Source organism: Rhodnius prolixus, unplaced genomic scaffold, assembly GCF_049639745.1.
Source record: "Rhodnius prolixus isolate KJV_2025 unplaced genomic scaffold, Rpr scaffold_7, whole genome shotgun sequence".
Classification (NCBI taxonomy): domain Eukaryota; kingdom Metazoa; phylum Arthropoda; class Insecta; order Hemiptera; family Reduviidae; genus Rhodnius; species Rhodnius prolixus.
Window position 1 is genome coordinate 5,956,443 of NW_027411582.1, and position 17,639 is coordinate 5,974,081.

General features: G+C 34.8%; 2 protein-coding genes across 24 annotated transcripts in view; both read right to left on the reverse strand.

Annotated features, from left to right (window-relative positions):
* The window catches only part of LOC141446838 (uncharacterized), a 366,903-nt gene that overhangs the window by 121,733 nt on the left and 227,531 nt on the right, over positions 1–17,639 (reverse strand). The window lies entirely within an intron of this gene.
* LOC141446538 (uncharacterized) lies at positions 626–8,038 on the reverse strand. 4 transcript variants are annotated; one of them, XR_012453779.1, is made up of 8 exons: positions 7,830–8,035; positions 7,279–7,392; positions 7,044–7,190; positions 6,834–6,935; positions 3,067–3,174; positions 2,837–2,948; positions 1,819–2,017; positions 1,580–1,736 (listed from the first exon to the last, which is right to left on the reverse strand). XR_012453779.1 is itself a non-coding variant. In XM_074113088.1 (7 exons), the coding sequence occupies exons 1-7, from the start codon at positions 7,947–7,949 to the stop codon at positions 866–868; spliced, it is 855 nt and encodes a 284-aa protein (XP_073969189.1). In that variant the 5' UTR covers positions 7,950–8,038; the 3' UTR covers positions 626–865. The 4 variants fall into 4 exon arrangements, 3 of the variants coding, with proteins under 3 accessions (XP_073969189.1, XP_073969190.1, XP_073969191.1); XM_074113088.1 differs by lacking the exons at positions 1,580–1,736; positions 1,819–2,017 and adding an exon at positions 626–1,017 and having other exon boundaries at positions 7,830–8,038; XM_074113089.1 differs by lacking the exon at positions 1,819–2,017 and having other exon boundaries at positions 7,830–8,033.

A 17,639-nucleotide genomic window follows, 5' to 3' on the forward strand; every position in this document is an offset into this window, starting at 1 on the left:
TTGAGGAAACAAAACAGGAATTATAGTAGCATTGTTTACTTTGAAGGAAAAACAGCTGTAAGTAATTAGTTCGCTCTGTTTATTAAGGATACAAGAAAGCGCTACTAGTGCACGATGTTCTTTCTGATCCTATTTACTTTTGGGTTTTTGGATTAAAAAATATCTAGGAATGCTTGGCCATTGGTGAAGAAAAGTGTTATGTTGTGGAAAATCCCTAAGGGTAGTTGTAGTTACCCCGAATGAAAAACAACAACAGCAACAGTCCAAATCTAAGACAATAGTCCAGACTCGATCCAGAGCCATCCGGATTCCCAGAAGTCCTAAGAAATCGAGCAACCGTCTTAAGAGGGAAATAGCCTAAACTCCTTCACCGTCAACCTACTGTGACACCAAATATCCTAAACCTAACCTCCTTTTCTCAAGGTAAGCTTGAATGATTCAACTAATGTGAGTTTGAAGACAAATTTATGAGTTACGAGTTTCGAGCGTTATAATCAAAGACTGGTGAGAGTGAACAGAAAAGTTTTTTAAAAATTATAATTAACGTAATCAAGACTAATTTAATTTCTATATTTCTTTTGTTTCCAAAATCTGTAACATTGACTGGACAAGGGCTGAGAAAAGCAATCGTACCTCTGATGATGGGACTACTGCTGAAAATTGCCTCATTATTACCGCTGAAATACATGATCATGATCTTCTTCGCCATCGCAGCTTTATTCACATCTAAACTGGCTTTCATCTTGACCGTGGTCTTCGGTATGCTGCACTTGAAATCCATCAAACCCAAAAGCCGAATCATAACCAGCCTATCAATGCCTACAGAATCTTTCACACCATACCATACGTTCAACAGTGGGGGCGGCTATGCGGGGACTTCAAACAGCGGAAGTAATGGCGGCAACGGCCAGTTGACGCCGTCACAGTTTTCATCGTTTGCATCAGGTGATGGTACAACTGGCTTTGATACACAATCTTCTTCGTTCATCACGGCGGCGGCTGCAGCATCCTCGAATACTGTAGCATCATCCATTCCAACGCAGAAACGTAGGAGAATACATGTCGTGTACCAATAAAAAATTGTAATTAATTTATGTATGCGCGTTTATTTATCTAGTTTATTTACAAAGAAGACCTCAAATTGTAAATATTTTAATTTATTCGAATTTAATTTAGAATATAAATAAAAGTTGATCATTAAAAAACAGAAATCTCTAATCCATTTCATTTTATTTGAACCTAATTTGAAGAGAGCGACGTCGAAATGTTCGGAACTATGCTCGGAAACAATTGATCGAGTTAGTGCCCCATTTGAGGGAGCTTGCCTCGAGCAACCCGACAAATGAAGCGTCGCTGTAACTGCACTACCTCAAGATGTCTTCTACTGACTACTCTGCGTCAACGTTATCTGGTGGACTTGGAATTTTCCAATTGAATGCCTCTTTTTAGAGGTAACACGTATATCTAAACGAGCTGTCCGTCCAATCACGCATTTCCCAATTCTATTTCTACGACCTGACGAGATACTTTGCCCCTTCCAACAAAAGACTATGTCAACACGCACTAAGAAATAAACACATTTTCGACAGATGTGAGTTTATTCAACAACAGCTGCTCCAGTATATCAAACTAGTCTACAGACTGTTTCCTAGGGCTCTAGCTCTAATTTCGCTCATAAATTACTTTTTCCATTTCATGTATCTCTCAGTTCTAAATTCTGATTCAACTTGCTCCATCTGTAAAGTATGTAAATAGTCACCTTTTATATCAGGGTAAATGTTTTTTGTATTTAACTTGTACCAAAAAAGGCTTAATTACATTTAATGATATGCAAATATGAAATTTCCGTTTAACTTTTAAAGGCTGTTCACTATTCCAAAGAAAAGAAAGGTTCATATTTGATGATTCTCAAAATGCGTCTTGAAAGGATTCTCTAATCGATATCGGGATCGATCAATTGTTGGCAATCGAAAAGCTCTTCAATGATTTCTCTTCTAATGAATATAATCCTAAGCATCTATAGAATAAAATAAGTTTCATGGAAATTTTTTAAAACTCTTCCCGAAAATATTATTTTTATTTAAAAAAAGGAATTTAATTAATCCTTAAGACTGAGTAAAATATCCCCCTTACTCTATATCCCCTTCAAGCGGAGGGATGAACATCAGACTCCCTGTTCTACGTAGGAAATAAATCTTCTTTAATTTCCGTGAATAGATGCAACAACAATTTAGATACAAGGAACTAGTATTAACTTAGAAGGAGCTACTAGAAAAAGTGATTTGTCTGAGAAGACTGTTGCTAATTAAGGTTGTACCAATGTGTGGAGAGGGGAGGTTCTCGGACGATGCGCAGGCTGACCAGATAAAGACTGCAGCAGCTTCTTCTGCCGACAGAAGAAAAATTTACTTTTGGACGTTTTGAAATTGATTTAAAAATAGTTGTTTAGAACTGCAGTATTGTTGAGGATTGTAGGCGGTAAAGAAGAAGTCTTAAGAGTCTTCAACTACCAATTATCGTAGTCGAGGGCGGAAGAATATTTATCAAATTAACTCGATTCGAACTTGGAATCTCCCACATACAAAACCACGCTTTGTAACCATTACGTCAACATCGGCCGCAGCACCAGATTGCATTATAGCATCAACAAATGTAATTTGCGAAATAAAACGGACATTTCAATGAAATTAACAATATATTCGTGATGATAATTATTAGGCTCTAGTTAATGCGGAAGCCTGTAATAGAAAAAAAACAAGCTACTGAAATGGCTATCATTCGATATCATGATTAGATTTTAAATAAAACATAAAATTATTTTATAAATAAAAAGTACCCATTGGTGGTGAAGTCTGTTGATCACGACGGTTCAAGTTCATTGAATTGCCGATTTTAACCGGAAGTGGTGATAAACTGTCCGTAAGGATACGTCTTTTCCACTTATTCTTCTAAGTAGAGAAATTCGTTTGACAGGAACAAAAATTATGAAATGTATGACTGATTAAGTGATATTATTTATTATTATTATATGAACTGCAAAATTCAGCTAAGTCACAAAAGATTTACCTTTGACAAAGAACTTATTCCTTTAGGCGAACAGTTAGGTCTAAAATGAATTCGAGTATTCCGCCCGTCAAAAATATCATGACTACTTCCGTCTTGTTCACTGTTTATCTAAAAAATTACAAATTTGTATGATTCGCAGAACTGTGTTGTAGCTTAAGGTAAATTGTATTTAGAGTTGCGTGAAAGAACAAAACAGGAAGTGGAAAAAACCGGAAGAAGATCTGATCTTCACCTTCTTCGTAGAGCCACTCGGACGATTGCTCCTAGAAGCAGACTAGCGAAGACGGTATGAGTCGTCATACTCGTAATGTGAGAAGAACAAGTTCGTCACTGTTCACTGCTGAAGAGCGCTACTGTACCCTTTTACGCAAACGTTTCAATCAAATAATTCCCTTTAAATGGACATAATTAGGTTAATATTGTTTTAGGCCACAAAAATACCATTTAAAATCATTTTTTTAAATAAAAAAAAAGAGTAACGCCTATTGTTCAGGCGGGGCTTTACGACCAATTTCGGTGTCGTGGATGAAGGCGACTGGCAAACGTACTATACTTTCATTTTTCACATTAACCATTAAATAAAATCCAAGACCTAAACTCTGGGAATCGAACCCTCTAAACCAGTGGATCTTAACCTTTTCATAGACGCGGAACACAATTATATGTACTAATTTTTCTCGCGGAACGCTAACATTAAATAATTTGAAATGCGGTATTTAGCAAGAACTTAAAATTAAATTCAAATTAAAAAAAAAAAAACATCTTATAAGTATTTCCTATCTTTCCCTTTATATCTTCTACATTTATAGATCTGTGCACAAAATAACTATAGTTTATAATTGTGAAAAACAAAGTGTACAAGAGAACAAAATTTCATAAGAATACGTGGTTCACAGTGGGAGATATAGTACGGCCATAATTTTACAGAATTTCATAACCCAAACAATTTTCAACCCTTTATATCTTCTACATTTATAGATCTGTGCACAAAATAACTATAGTTTATAATTGAGAAAAACAAAGTGTATAAGAGAAAAAAATTCCATATCAATACGTAGTTCACAGTGGGAGATATAGAACGGCCATAATTTTACAGAATTTCATGACCCAAAATATTTGGTTATATCTTCTGCTTTTATACATCTGTGCACAAAATAACTATAGTTAATAATTGAGAAAAACAAATTGTATAAGAGAACCAAATTGCATACGAATACGTGGTTCACGGTGGGAGATATAGATCGGCCATAATTTTACAGAATTTCATGACCCAAAAAATTTTCAACCCTTTATATCTTCTACATTTATAGATCTGTGCACAAAATAACTATAGTTTATAATTGTGAAAAACAAAGTGTACAAGAGAACAAAATTTCATAAGAACACGTGGTTCACAGTGGGAGATATAGTACGGCCATAATTTTACAGAATTTCATAACCCAAAAAATTTTCAACCCTTTATATCTTCTACATTTATAGATCTGTGCACAAAATAACTATAGTTTATAATTGAGAAAAACAAAGTGTATAAGAGAAAAAAATTCCATATCAATACGTAGTTCACAGTGGGAGACATAGAACGGCCATAATTTTACAGAATTTCATGACCCAAAAAATTTTCAACCCTTTATATCTTCTACATTTATAGATCTGTGCACAAAATAACTATAGTTTATAATTGAGAAAAACAAAGTGTATAAGAGAACAAAATTCCATACGAATACGTGGTTCACAGTGGGAGATATAGAACGGCCACAATTTTAAAGAATTTCATGACCCAAAAAATTTTCAACCCTTTATATCTTCTACATTTATAGACCTGTGCACAAAATAACTATAGTTTATAATTGAGAAAAACTAAGTGTATAAGAGAACAAAATTCCATACCAATACGTGGTTCACAGTGGGAGATATAGAACGGCCACAATTTTACAGAATTTCATGACCCAAAAAATTTTCAACCCTTTATATCTTCTACATTTATAGATCTGTGCACAAAATAACTATAATTTATAATTGAGAAAAACAAAGTGTATAAGAGAACAAAATTCCATACCAATACGTGCTTCACAGTGAGAGATATAGAACGGCCACAATTTTACAGAATTTCATGACCCAAAAAATTTTCAACCCTTTATATCTTCTACATTTATAGATATGTGCACAAAATAACTATAGTTTATAATTGAGAAAAACAAAGTGTACAAGAGAACAAAATTCCATACGAATACGTGGTTCACAGTGGGAGATATAGAACGGCCACAATTTTACAGAATTTCATGACCCAAAAAATTTTCAACCCTTTATATCTTCTACATTTATAGATCTGTGCACAAAATAACTATAATTTATAATTGTGAAAAACGAAGTGTACAAGAGAACAAAATTTCATAAGAATACGTGGTTCACAGTGGGAGATATAGTACGGCCATAATTTTACAGAATTTCATGACCCAAAAAATTTTCAACCCTTTATATTTTCTACATTTATAGATGTGTGCACAAAATAAATATAGTTTATAATTGAGAAAAACAAAGTGTATAAGAGAATAAAATTCCAAACGAATACGTGGTTCACAGTGGGAGATATAGAACGGCCATAATTTTACAGAATTTCATGACCAAAAAATTTTTCAACCCTTTATATCTTCTACATTTATAGATCTGTGCACAAAATAACTATAGTTTATAATTGAGAAAAACAAAGTGTATAAGAGAACAAAATTCCATATCAATACGTGCTTCACAGTGGGAGATATAGAACGGCCACAATTTTACAGAATTTTATGACCCAAAAAATTTTCAACCCTTTATATCAGTGGTTCTTAACCTTTTCGTAGACGCGGAACACAATTATATGTATATATTTTTCTCGCGGAACACTAACATTTAATAATTTGAAGTTCGGTATTTAGCAAGAACATAAAATTAAATTCAAATTAAAAATAAAGGAACAATTTTTTGTTTTCGTATCTTTCCTAAGTTTCTAAATTTCAATTCATTTAAAATTGAAATTTCGCGGAACACTTGGACCATATTCGCGTAACACCAGTGTTCCGCGGAACACCGGTTAAGAACCACTGCTCTAAATCAACAATACATCTTAGCATTGCGGGTCTAGCCTATAATCGCCTAACATTCTTTACTATAAATTTCTCACAATTAACCATTAAATAAAATCCAACGCCTAGGGTCTGGGAATCGAACCCACTAAACCAACAATACATCTTAGCATTGCGGGTCTAGCCTATAATCGCCTAACATTCTTTACTATAAATTTCTCACAATTAACCATTAAATAAAATCCAACGCCTAGGGTCTGGGAATCGAACCCACTAAACCAACAATACATCCTAGCATTGCGGGTCTAGCCTATAACCGCTCGGCTATCGTGGCGCCTAACGATTTTACACAATTATTTTAACGTTGAACTCGGAATATGTATATATTTAGCAGATTACAATAACAGCAAGACTTAACCATAAATATTATAGCTGTTTTTACAAGACTAATATAACTAACAAGGGGGAAAAATACTACCCAATACTAACACTCCCGTTCAGCCCAAGTACAATATTTTTTACTCAGGTATAAGAGGGTCCATTGAACGCTAAATCAATTATGGGTACCCAACATTTTTTTCGATCAGCAAATGAAAAAGAAATGGTTAAAATCTGGACCCCCCACACTATGCCCTTGTTAGGATAATTCACGCCTTTGTGAATGGGCTACACATTTTTTTACGAATTATTAGACGAATTGTTTACCTCACTTTCCAACATTGTAACCCGACGTTTCGTAGCACCAGTTCCGTTAACCTTATGCACCAGACTTGTGAATTCTCTACGATTCTTAAAATCATCTTCATCCTAAATTTAATTATAATCACAAAGAAAAAAAAAAAAAAAATTATATTAAAAATACCAAAATTAAAAAGTAGAAAATGTATTCAACTATCGATAAAATAAATCGATCACCTCGAAAAATGAAAACTCATTGTCGCCTCCCGAGACTTTACTAGGTGAATTATCGTTCCGAAACACATTATTCATATTCATCCTGTTTGGAGCTTTAAAAGCTCGTCTATTTCTGTGAAACCCACCACCTATACACTGAAATGGTGCCTAATTTTGTGAACGAAAGAAAGTAAGTTAATCAAATTAAATAATTTTCTAATTACATATTGATTTTTATTTTTATTTTTGTAATTACCAGAACATTTCGAGGTATCTTAACCGATTTTTTGAACATATCACCTCCTCTATCATATAAAAGTTGGGAAAGTTCCAAATAATCGATATCATCAGATGGTCTAGAATATTCTTTCTACAAATAATACTAATTTAAAAAAAGTGAAATAAAATTATTGAATTAAGTAATACTTCTAGCTGAAAAATTTTAGTACAGTTAGTTCGCCACGAGAACTTATATAAAGTTTCGGCTTACTGAGACTTTTTATAATGACGTAATTTGTTCACATAAACTTTTTTTTTGTAAGCACCAATCAAGTATTTTCAATTCCTTTCCTATCAATCTACGTCGAAGACTAACTGAAGAGTTACAAGTTCTCAGATCTCCCTAAAAACGCTTCCGGCTTTTTCTTAAAAGTATTCCCAAAAGGAGAGGAACACTAGAAGAGAAGTAAGTGATGAAAGAAGCACTGTACCATTACGGAGGCTGGCAATTCTTTTATTGAGAAGATTTATAGCTACCACCTAATTAGGTATAATCACACTAGCCAATAATAACATTTAAGTACATACTCGATAACCTTCTCTTTTTACAAACGCTTCGCCACCGGAATATCGTAAATTGACAATTCTGCCTTCAGCATTTAATTCTGCGCCAGTTAAATGGAAGATATTTGTTCTTACTTTGACCATTTTTATTATTTGCAATATTAGTAGCGTGTTTAATTTTGTTAAAGTATTTGTAATTATTATTTATTGATAATGTCATCCTGTTAAATATTATAAAAAACACAGATGGTATGGGTAAAAATATTTAGTTTAAATTTGTAACTGCAGATACTGCAGTAGCTTCTTTTACAGCAGATTAGAAAATTCAGCGTGGACATGGTTTTCTCTTTGATTTGGCCAAAGCTAAATTGCATTTTCCTAGCTTTTACAATTTTCAATCAATACCGAAGATTTACTAGACGTGTAAGGCAATGTGTTTTGAATTTATGTCTATCGGTTCAAAAATAAATTGTTTTTAAATATTTCTCAAAATAAAATGAATGGAATTTAATAAATATGAACGGGCCCATTGCAATAAACACGCATCTCTTCTATTTCCCTCTTTACCTTCAGCACTACGGCCTACTGAGTCCTCCCTACTGGCAGCCAGATAACTTCCTGCAAGCACCCTCACCAATATATCTAAGAAATCCTAAGATGCGCGAGGATTTCGGGGAGGAGATACATCCGCAACAAGTACTTTGTAGCTTTCCAGGAATCTGTATCTATAGAGATGTAATAGAGCTGCAGTCACATAGGAGTAGGAGGTTAGATTTGTCTGAACGGTAAAGCAATGAGGAGGTAGATACCTTATCTTATCGAGATCTAAATCTAACAGTTTTGGAGCATCCTCGTACCTCCGCAAAGAATCAGCAGTTACCATCGTGTACAAAAACCAGCTGCTTTGGGATGCCCTCTACAATCATCAGAGCACCTCCTTCAGGAAACGCATCAGCTTGTGAAACGTGAAAGAACACATTTTTAGATCATGATAGCCCAAACAGAACTGCAAGGATGGTGGCGTTCTTCAGTTTCTTTCACAGAGGAAACCATTACCTTACTTGGGCAGAAAGGTTCACACCCCAAACAACATTTTAGGGAATGGTCTTGCTGTGATAATGGCTGACTCATTCCCCTCCACGTCGACATGCTCTTGGCACCCAGGTGTTCTTCGAAATTTTGTCTCTACCACCGTACCACAGTTAGAGAAAGCAAACGACTTTTATTGTTACAACAATTACAGCAAAAACTAGAAAAACTAAATAAAAAATAATGTGGATAACGTGGAATACAAAGCAACAGCTCCTCCTTGTTGGACAGACAAAATTACACCTGTAAGCTGTGGTTTTTATAGAGTTTTTCTTCTAAAAGAATTTACGGAGGTGAAAATATGAAAGTGCAGGTTGCGTAGCAGATGTTTTCTTAGATGTCCATAAGTGTTGATATTGATTGATTGACGAGTGCCGTTGATCTCTGCGAAACGAATTGCCGATTCAATACTATATTCACCATTCAAAGCAATGGCCCTCCATTGTCGAGCTCAACGCAGCTGCTTCTTTCAAATATTTTTTACACCATTTTTTTTGTTATTCATTTCTGCGACGAATGCAGAGAAGTCACGGTAAAGAGGCGGCGCGCAATATTGATCTTAGTGAGAGAGAGGGACCGGAATGAAGTCAATGGCAAAGGAGTGCCAACAGAATCAATCAGGTCGAAAAATTTTGGCACAAAATAAAATTGCCTAGCAATTTAGTTTTCTCCGTTTAATTGACCTTGGAAAAGCGTTGACATTTGTAATTAAAAATCAAAATACAAATGGAAAAATAAGTAGTTGTTATACCTTCTTAGTTAGGTACCGTCCCCCCGGAATTGGACTAGATAACAAAGTCACTCATCATTTAATAGCTTTCTTTAAAAAGAAAGAAAAAAAATAAGAATGGTCAATGGCAGAAGTACGTCAACGAGGGTATCATGGGATAATCAGTGCAAGACAATACGCACGAAATTATAGTACACATGTGGGTGTGTGCGTGTGTTGGATTTTAAAGGACCAATTTGTGACTGTGAAGGTAACCTGCACAGAGTGGGGAGAGAAAGAAGACAGAACAAAGCGTGTAGTTTCTGTCTCCACTAATCCTAGCAACATGAAAGGATATCTTGGATATGTGCTTAGCCAGCCAACTGGAATGGCTGAGGGACTAGTTTTGTTGGTCTACTAGTTTTATAACAAGGTATTCAGTAGAATATCTATAGTGAAAGTAATGCCATAGGAACAAATAAGGAACTATAGAGCATGTCTTTTGGGTTAGGTGAAAAGGAATGAAAGTAGCCCTTAAAGGTGAAAAGGACTGATTGTTGAAGATTCTTTGTCGCGAAGGGTTTTTTTTTTTTTAAACAGAAAAAGCAATCAAAGCAACAGGTGGAAGCAGGTGGTTCTACTCCTAGAAAAAACCGAGTTGATTTCATCAATCTGAAAGATCTTAACCTTCTAGGATGCAACAGGTGGAACTAGCAAAGGGTTAAACCATAACCAGCGAATATTACGCAGGGTATGAGATTCCTAGCCTTCTAGGGCAATGGGAAAAACTAAGGGAGATTTGAAGAAGAAGGGAATTGTAGGCATGTCTATTTATACTTATGCCCAAATCTATTGAATTTTAAGAGGTTGCACCAGTAAGGAAGGTGTTTTGCAACAGTTCGCCGTCTCACCGAAATAAAATCCTTTAATATAACGATAATAATTATAATAATAATAATAACTTACATGCATAAGTGGGGACTCTAGTTACTTCAATAAATATGTACATACCTGCAACAAAATAATAATATTAATAAATAAATAAAAATATATAAACATAAAGACAAATAAAATAAGGGATATAACCCTTTTAATTAACATAAGGATGATACGTGATCATTTTTGAAAGAAATAAACTGAAATAAGTGTGACGTATACTTCCAAAAATAGATAAGAATTCCTGGTTTGTGACAGTCACATAGATTAGATTAGATTAGACTAGACTAGGGCGGCCTCAAGGCCTACGCCACTGCGACCCCTTTGGATCTATTGTGGCTCCCCTCACTCTAAAGCTCACCCTCTAGACCTGTCCTTTTAATCAGACTCTTGATGCTGGAGAGCGACACTTGGGTAAAGCTCACAGGCCTTGGTTTTCACCTTCCCGAGAAGTAACATCCTTAGCCACACGAGCCCCTCACACTGACACAACACGTACAGTGCCGTTTCCTCCTCTTCCTGACAGAACCTACAAAGGCTATCATCCGCTAGGCCCCATGCGATGCATGTGTTTTCTGAGGCTGCAGTGGCCCAGTTAATAGGCCTACAATTATCCTTATAGCCCTCACGCGGATTAATTCTGCAGTCAGCCTCGGCGAATAGCCTTTAATAAACTCCTTCGCCTGTCTCTGCCCAGTGGTGGCAGTTACATAGTGGATCTTGCGATACAAAAAAAAATGCATGAAACAGAGCAAGCATGACTACGGTATGTGCATAACCAAAATACCTCAAAAAAAACTTAGAATACTCTTTAAGAAACAATTTTGCTCACGTTACTGGAGATTTCCGGTCCAAAAAAAAAAACAAAAAAAAACTCTTTTGGAGATTTCTCTTACTTCCACTTTGGTATAAGAAGGCTTACAGTCAATTGGGTGTTTGTGTGTGTGAATAAGATGTCTCAAAAACAAATACCAATTCGCCGAAGCTTTTATTTTTTCGATTGAATCTTATCGAATGAACCAGGCTGTAACGCAGCATTCAAAATGTTCAACCTGAAGTACCCCATTACCGAATGGTTCTTTACACCTGGTAGGTACCAAAATAGAGAATCCCTAATTGGAGAGATTCTGAGAAAATACATAAATAAATCAAAACAGATATTTTGTGGATACAATTTTTTTAAATTTTTTTATCTATCCTTTTAATGTAATTTACACCTGTACAGAATGGAGCGTCTACTATGCGGCGGAGAATTTTGGATTGGAGTGTTTGCAGTCCTATTGATGTTGGATTTTTCAGCTGTTCCGTAAAGTTCGAGTCCGTAAGTCCATATTGGTGGTGAGAAGAGCTGTATAGAGTCGTCGTTTGTTCTGTAGTGGGAGTTTTGAGCGTTTGTCGAGTAGTCTGGCTAGAAGTTTGTATCGTTTGTTTAGTGTAGTACGTTTAAGTCTCGTATGGGGGTTCCAGGTAAGTCTCTTGTCTGGGTACATTCCAAGGTACCGCACATGGTCGGCTGGTGGGATAGGTGTGTGATGTAAGAAGACAGGTGGTGGAGTTTGACGTTTGAGTGTGCAATTTTTTTTCGAAGGAGTGGGAGAAAATAAAAAAGAGGAAAACATATTGAACACATCCTGTTTAACTGGCATCATCCGGGTGGAAAGTAGAGTTTCCCAAAAACTTTTTCACGATCAAGAATGCAAGATTAAAAAAAAAACAAAAAACAAAAAAACATCTGGCATCAACTCCCTCTCACTCTCTCTCTGTCTCTCCCGCAAAATCTCTTTGTCAGAGTTGATTGATTGTGATCAATACATCATCTAAAAGAAATGAAGAAAACTTGATATCAAAAAGTTTTGTGGGATGATCACGTGCTAGGCCTAGTAGGCCTTACGGGGAGAAAATTAGTTGACCTAGTACTCGTCGTTCACTACAACAATTGATCAACAACAACAACAACACGCTACTGTATGTGTTGGACGTGAAGTAGTGGGGAGTTGCAATAACTATGAGCGTGCGAATGTCAGTTGCGACGAGAGAAGGATTAACAACTTCTTACTAGTCTTGTCAATAGATAGAAGAAGAAGAAGTAAGTAAGTAAGTCAGTCGGTATAGATACCAAAATAACAACAGCAACATGCAACCAGTTGACTACAAAACAATATCCGTTCGTGACAACCCAAAAAATATGCCGACACACACCATTGTCCATATTACGTCGTAGTTCCAACATTGTTATACTTTAGGCGGAGTCCAGAGAGAGAGTGTACCATCTCTTCCCACATTCCCTAATGAAAACAACTAAACAGGCTTTCCTCTTTATTTTCCCACAGGCAAAAAAATTATTTTCCCAAATCCAACACAACTTCCAAAAAACACTAGATGACCATAAAAATGTCCTACTGATATCAAATATTCATATAATCTGGGAGAAAGTTTATTATCTTGTTTTTAGCATATTTTTCAAGTTTGACACAATCTCATGGTCAGAAAAACTAAAATAAAAAAAGGAAAATAAAAACAAAAGATGGTGTGAAATGGGAATTTCCCTGGACAATCCATTTTCCAGGTGAGCTTACTTTATGCTTAGCACAAACAGTCGGGGCACTTAAAAATCCCATATTACTAGCTTCGTATTTATTACAGGAAGTGAGTTTTCGAAATCTATTGCTCACAATTTTGATAAGATTTCTGGACAGGTGGTTTAGTGGGGAGTGCTGGTGACCAATAATTCAGAGAGAAAGACGGACGACATTTCCAGACCAAATAGAAAATATGTAGAACGATATCCATAGAGACGATAATTGTAACGGTAAAAAGAATTTTCACCAGTTTTAATGAAAACCATTCATTTGCAGTTTCAAAGTGCACTTAATCCACTTTTTCTTTTATGCGTTTAAAACAATTACAACGAACCTGACGACAGATTAAAGTAATTACTAAGGCAGTAATAAGATGTGAAAATGTCCTACAAATGAATGTAAAAAGAAAATGTATAATTAAAAATGTAATTCAAGTGAAAAACAAAAGCGAACAACCAATTGTTTTCCCCCAATAAAGTGCAGAACATAAAATGACATTATATGCTTATTTTAAAAGTAGGAAATAAAATTTTAAAATTTTCTAAATTGCTCCTGGCGAAACATGACAGTCGCGTCCATTTTTCTGGGTAATCCAAGGGATTCACCGAAACTGGATCTACATGTTTCTCTTCGAGGACAAGGTGAAATGGTCTCAGACTGGATGCGAAACCCTACGTTATTTTTAGGTCCTAAAATGCAATCAAGAAGCAATTAAGTGGCTAGTCAAGTTTCTAAAACATCTTATAATAATAACAATAATTCTAAGCAGAACGACGATCTACCTTCAACACAAAGATGTTGCCTAATTGTAGTAAAAAGATGTCCAAATAGAAGATTGAATCTTTAATAAGTGAAGTAAATCTTAGACGAAGTTATTGTATTCTGATATCTGTTGCACAGCGATGACTTCGACTTTGTGGTTCTCAGCTTAAATAGGAAGTTAACCCGTTAGTCCAGACGGAAAGCTACCCCATTTTCTGAAGCATTTCATCGATCTTGAAATAGGGCCTTCCTGGATAAGCAGGAACTTTTTTTTTATAAAGTGTAAGATAGTCCTATATAAGTCTAGAGAGTCTCCAACATGGTTAAATGTGAGTGTAAGGTAGTCCTATATAAGTCTAGTGAGTCGTTTACATGGTTAAATGTGAGTGAAAGATAATTCTTTATGTCTAGTGAGTCGTCTACATGGTTAAGTGTGAGTGAAAGATAGTCTCATATGTTATAAGTTTAGTGAGTCGACAACATGGTTACATATGAGTGTAAGGCGGTCCTATATAAGTCTAATGAATTATCAACATGGTTAAATGTGAGTGTAAGATAGTCTCATATGTTATAACTTATAAGTTTAGTGAGTCGACAACATGGTTACATATGAGTGTAAGGCGGTCCTGTATATGTCTAATGAGTCACGAACACGGTTAAATGTGTATGTAGAAACTGCATTTATGTTTACAGAAATTGCCGCTAGAGTTCTTCACCGGATGGAGTGTTAAGTAAGCTTACCACCTACTTAATGGCGGCTCACAAGCCTATTTCTCTTTTATCTATTTCACGATAAAACAATACAAATTCTCAACGTTTTTGTCTCTGTTAACGATAATTGTGTAAAACAGGAAGTATTATCCCAAAAGAAATATTATTTATCGTATTTTTAAAGGGAAATTTTTTTTCTTGTTTAAATCGATAGTTTATCAAATACCTATGGGAGAAATGTTGGAAAAACATTTTTAAATTAATTACTTCACTAATTTCTAAGCATTAGCCAATCACAGTGCAGTACGGTTGCAGGCTGTGGGCGGGTCACGCCTACCTGTAGCGTCATCACTCCCACTACTAGTGTAGTCACGCCCCGTCCAATGAAAGCGAGTCAAAGCGTACTCTAACAATGGCGCTTCAATACCTTTCACTTATTTTTCTAAATCTGTTATTTTCTCATATTTTGTTAACTTTTCATGTTATTTTGAGAAATAATATTAATCTTACGTAGATATTGAGAATAAATGCTAACAAATTAGGAAAAAGTAATAATTCTCAATTTTCAATAAATTTTTCTTAAGTTATGACCATTTTCTTAGTTTTTCAGTTTCACTTCACTTTTTCATGAAAAGAATTTCGTGTGAACACTCACATGACTTTTTCTTACCTACGAATGTAAGTGAATTTTCTTATAACTTACAATTGCATAAATATTTTTAAGATCAATTTAATGATAATGTTGATAGAATTCTCTCCGAAAACACTAATAACTGAGAGAAAATTACAAGTCAAACGTAAGTACACCATTAGACCAGCTTCAAATGAATCCGTTTGGCAAATTCATAGTAAATTAAAGGGAAAACTATTCTTTAAAATTGCATTCCCGGTGTATTGTTTTTCTTTATTCTGGGTAGTTTGGTTAGAAATTTAATAAGCAAATACTTAGAGGTAGTAAAACCTTAAAACGTCTAAAACGGAAGTTTAGAAAACCTTATTTAAATCCTCCTAAATAAATAAAATTGCTTGGATAAAAACGATTGTTATAAATGTAATATTTCTACAAGTATCTTGGTTCGAACCACTAGTTGAAAGTAATATAGTGAGTCAATTTGATTAACGATTAAATTTGAAATTTAGTTCACAAATTAATTGACATAAAAGTACGATTAATTTTGTCGATTAAATTCAAATTAAAACTTAAAAAAAAAGGGTTAATCAATTAAATTTATGATTTAATTGTATTTTAATCACTGCCCATCTCTGCAATGAATCATACTCTCAATTATAAAATTAAAACTGTATACTTCGGAATAAATTTTCAGAAAATTTATTAAGAATATCGTGTTTAAAGTAAATCTACCAATTATAGCAGAAAGAAAGTCGAGCGATTATCGATCCCAGATATTTTTAAAAAAGTAGGTTCACTCACACACACAAGAGAAAAATGATTTCACCAAATAAATTTTTACAGAATCTATCTTTTAATTTTGCTAACTAGACAAAGAATAATAGGTAATTTGGTAGTAGCTGAAGTAAAACTATAATTTCAATGTTAACAAATGATTCTCATGGATCAATTTATTTTTGGAGATAAAAATTGCATGTCCAAGAGGAGTTTTGTACATATTAACATTAATTACTTTAGTTTTTTAAAACAAAAAAATGCTAAATTCCCATTTAAACTAGTTTCTAGTGGGCCAGAACTTCTCAGAACTAATACTTTTCTAAGAAACGAAACTAGGATGATGAGAATTCTTTTGTTGGAGAGAGGAAACAAGATAGAAACTGGATGTTTTCATTTTATCTTCAAGTTCATTAAATTGAAGAAGCTGTCAAATTTGATATAAGTTGCAGTAGGAACTTCTGATCTGGGTATCTCCAGAATCAACCATGAGAAGAACGGTCAACTCTTACACAATGTTAACTAAACGAGACTAGATCCTCATTACAAGTAATAACTCCTTATTTATAAATTTCTTTAATTAACCATTAAATAAAGTCCAAGACTTAGAGACAGGGGAATCGAACAATACATCTTAGCTTTGCGGGTGTAGCCTATAACTACCTAACATACTTTAATATAAATTTCTCATATTAACCATCAAATAAAATCCAAGACCTAGACCGGGGGAATCGAACCCACTAAACCAACAATACATCTAAGCTTTGCGGGTCTAGTCTATAACCGCCGAACATACTTTACTATAAATTTCTCATATTAACCATTAAATAAAATCCAAGACCTAGACCGGGGGAATCGAACCCACTAAACCAACAATACATCTTAGCTTTGCGGGTGTAGCCTATAACCGCCTAACATACTTTAATATAAATTTCTCATATTAACCATCAAATAAAATCCAAGACCTAGACCGGGGGAATCGAACCCACTAAACCAACAATACATCTAAGCTTTGCGGGTCTAGTCTATAACCGCCGAACATACTTTACTATAAATTTCTCATATTAACCATTAAATAAAATCCAAGACCTAGACCGGGGGAATCGAACCCACTAAACCAACAATACATCTAAGCTTTGCGGGTCTAGTCTATAACCGCCTAACCTACTTTACTATAAATTTCTCATATTAACCATTAAATAAAATCCAAGACCTAGACCGGGGGAATCGAACCCACTAAACCAACAATACATCTTAGCTTTGCGGGTCTAGCCTATAACCGCCTAACATTCTTTACTATAAATTTCTTTTATTAACCATTAAATAAAATCCAAGGCCTAAACCGAGAGAATCGAACCCAGTACCACAATACATATTAGCTTTACAGTCCATCGAGCTACTCCTCCTCAAAAAAATCCAGCCAGACTGGAGGAACATCCTTGAATGGACAAATTTCTTCCAGTACCTGGAGCATTGTAACATTAATTTCGAGGACAACTCCCACGAATTAATAGATTTTAGTGCAGTCTTTTTTAAAAATGAAATTTTTATAATTTATAATCTGGAAGTTCAGTCCTGCACTTAACTACGAGGTCGGGGACTATCCCGAATTTAGGGAACAGAATTTTTTTAAAAAAAATTAC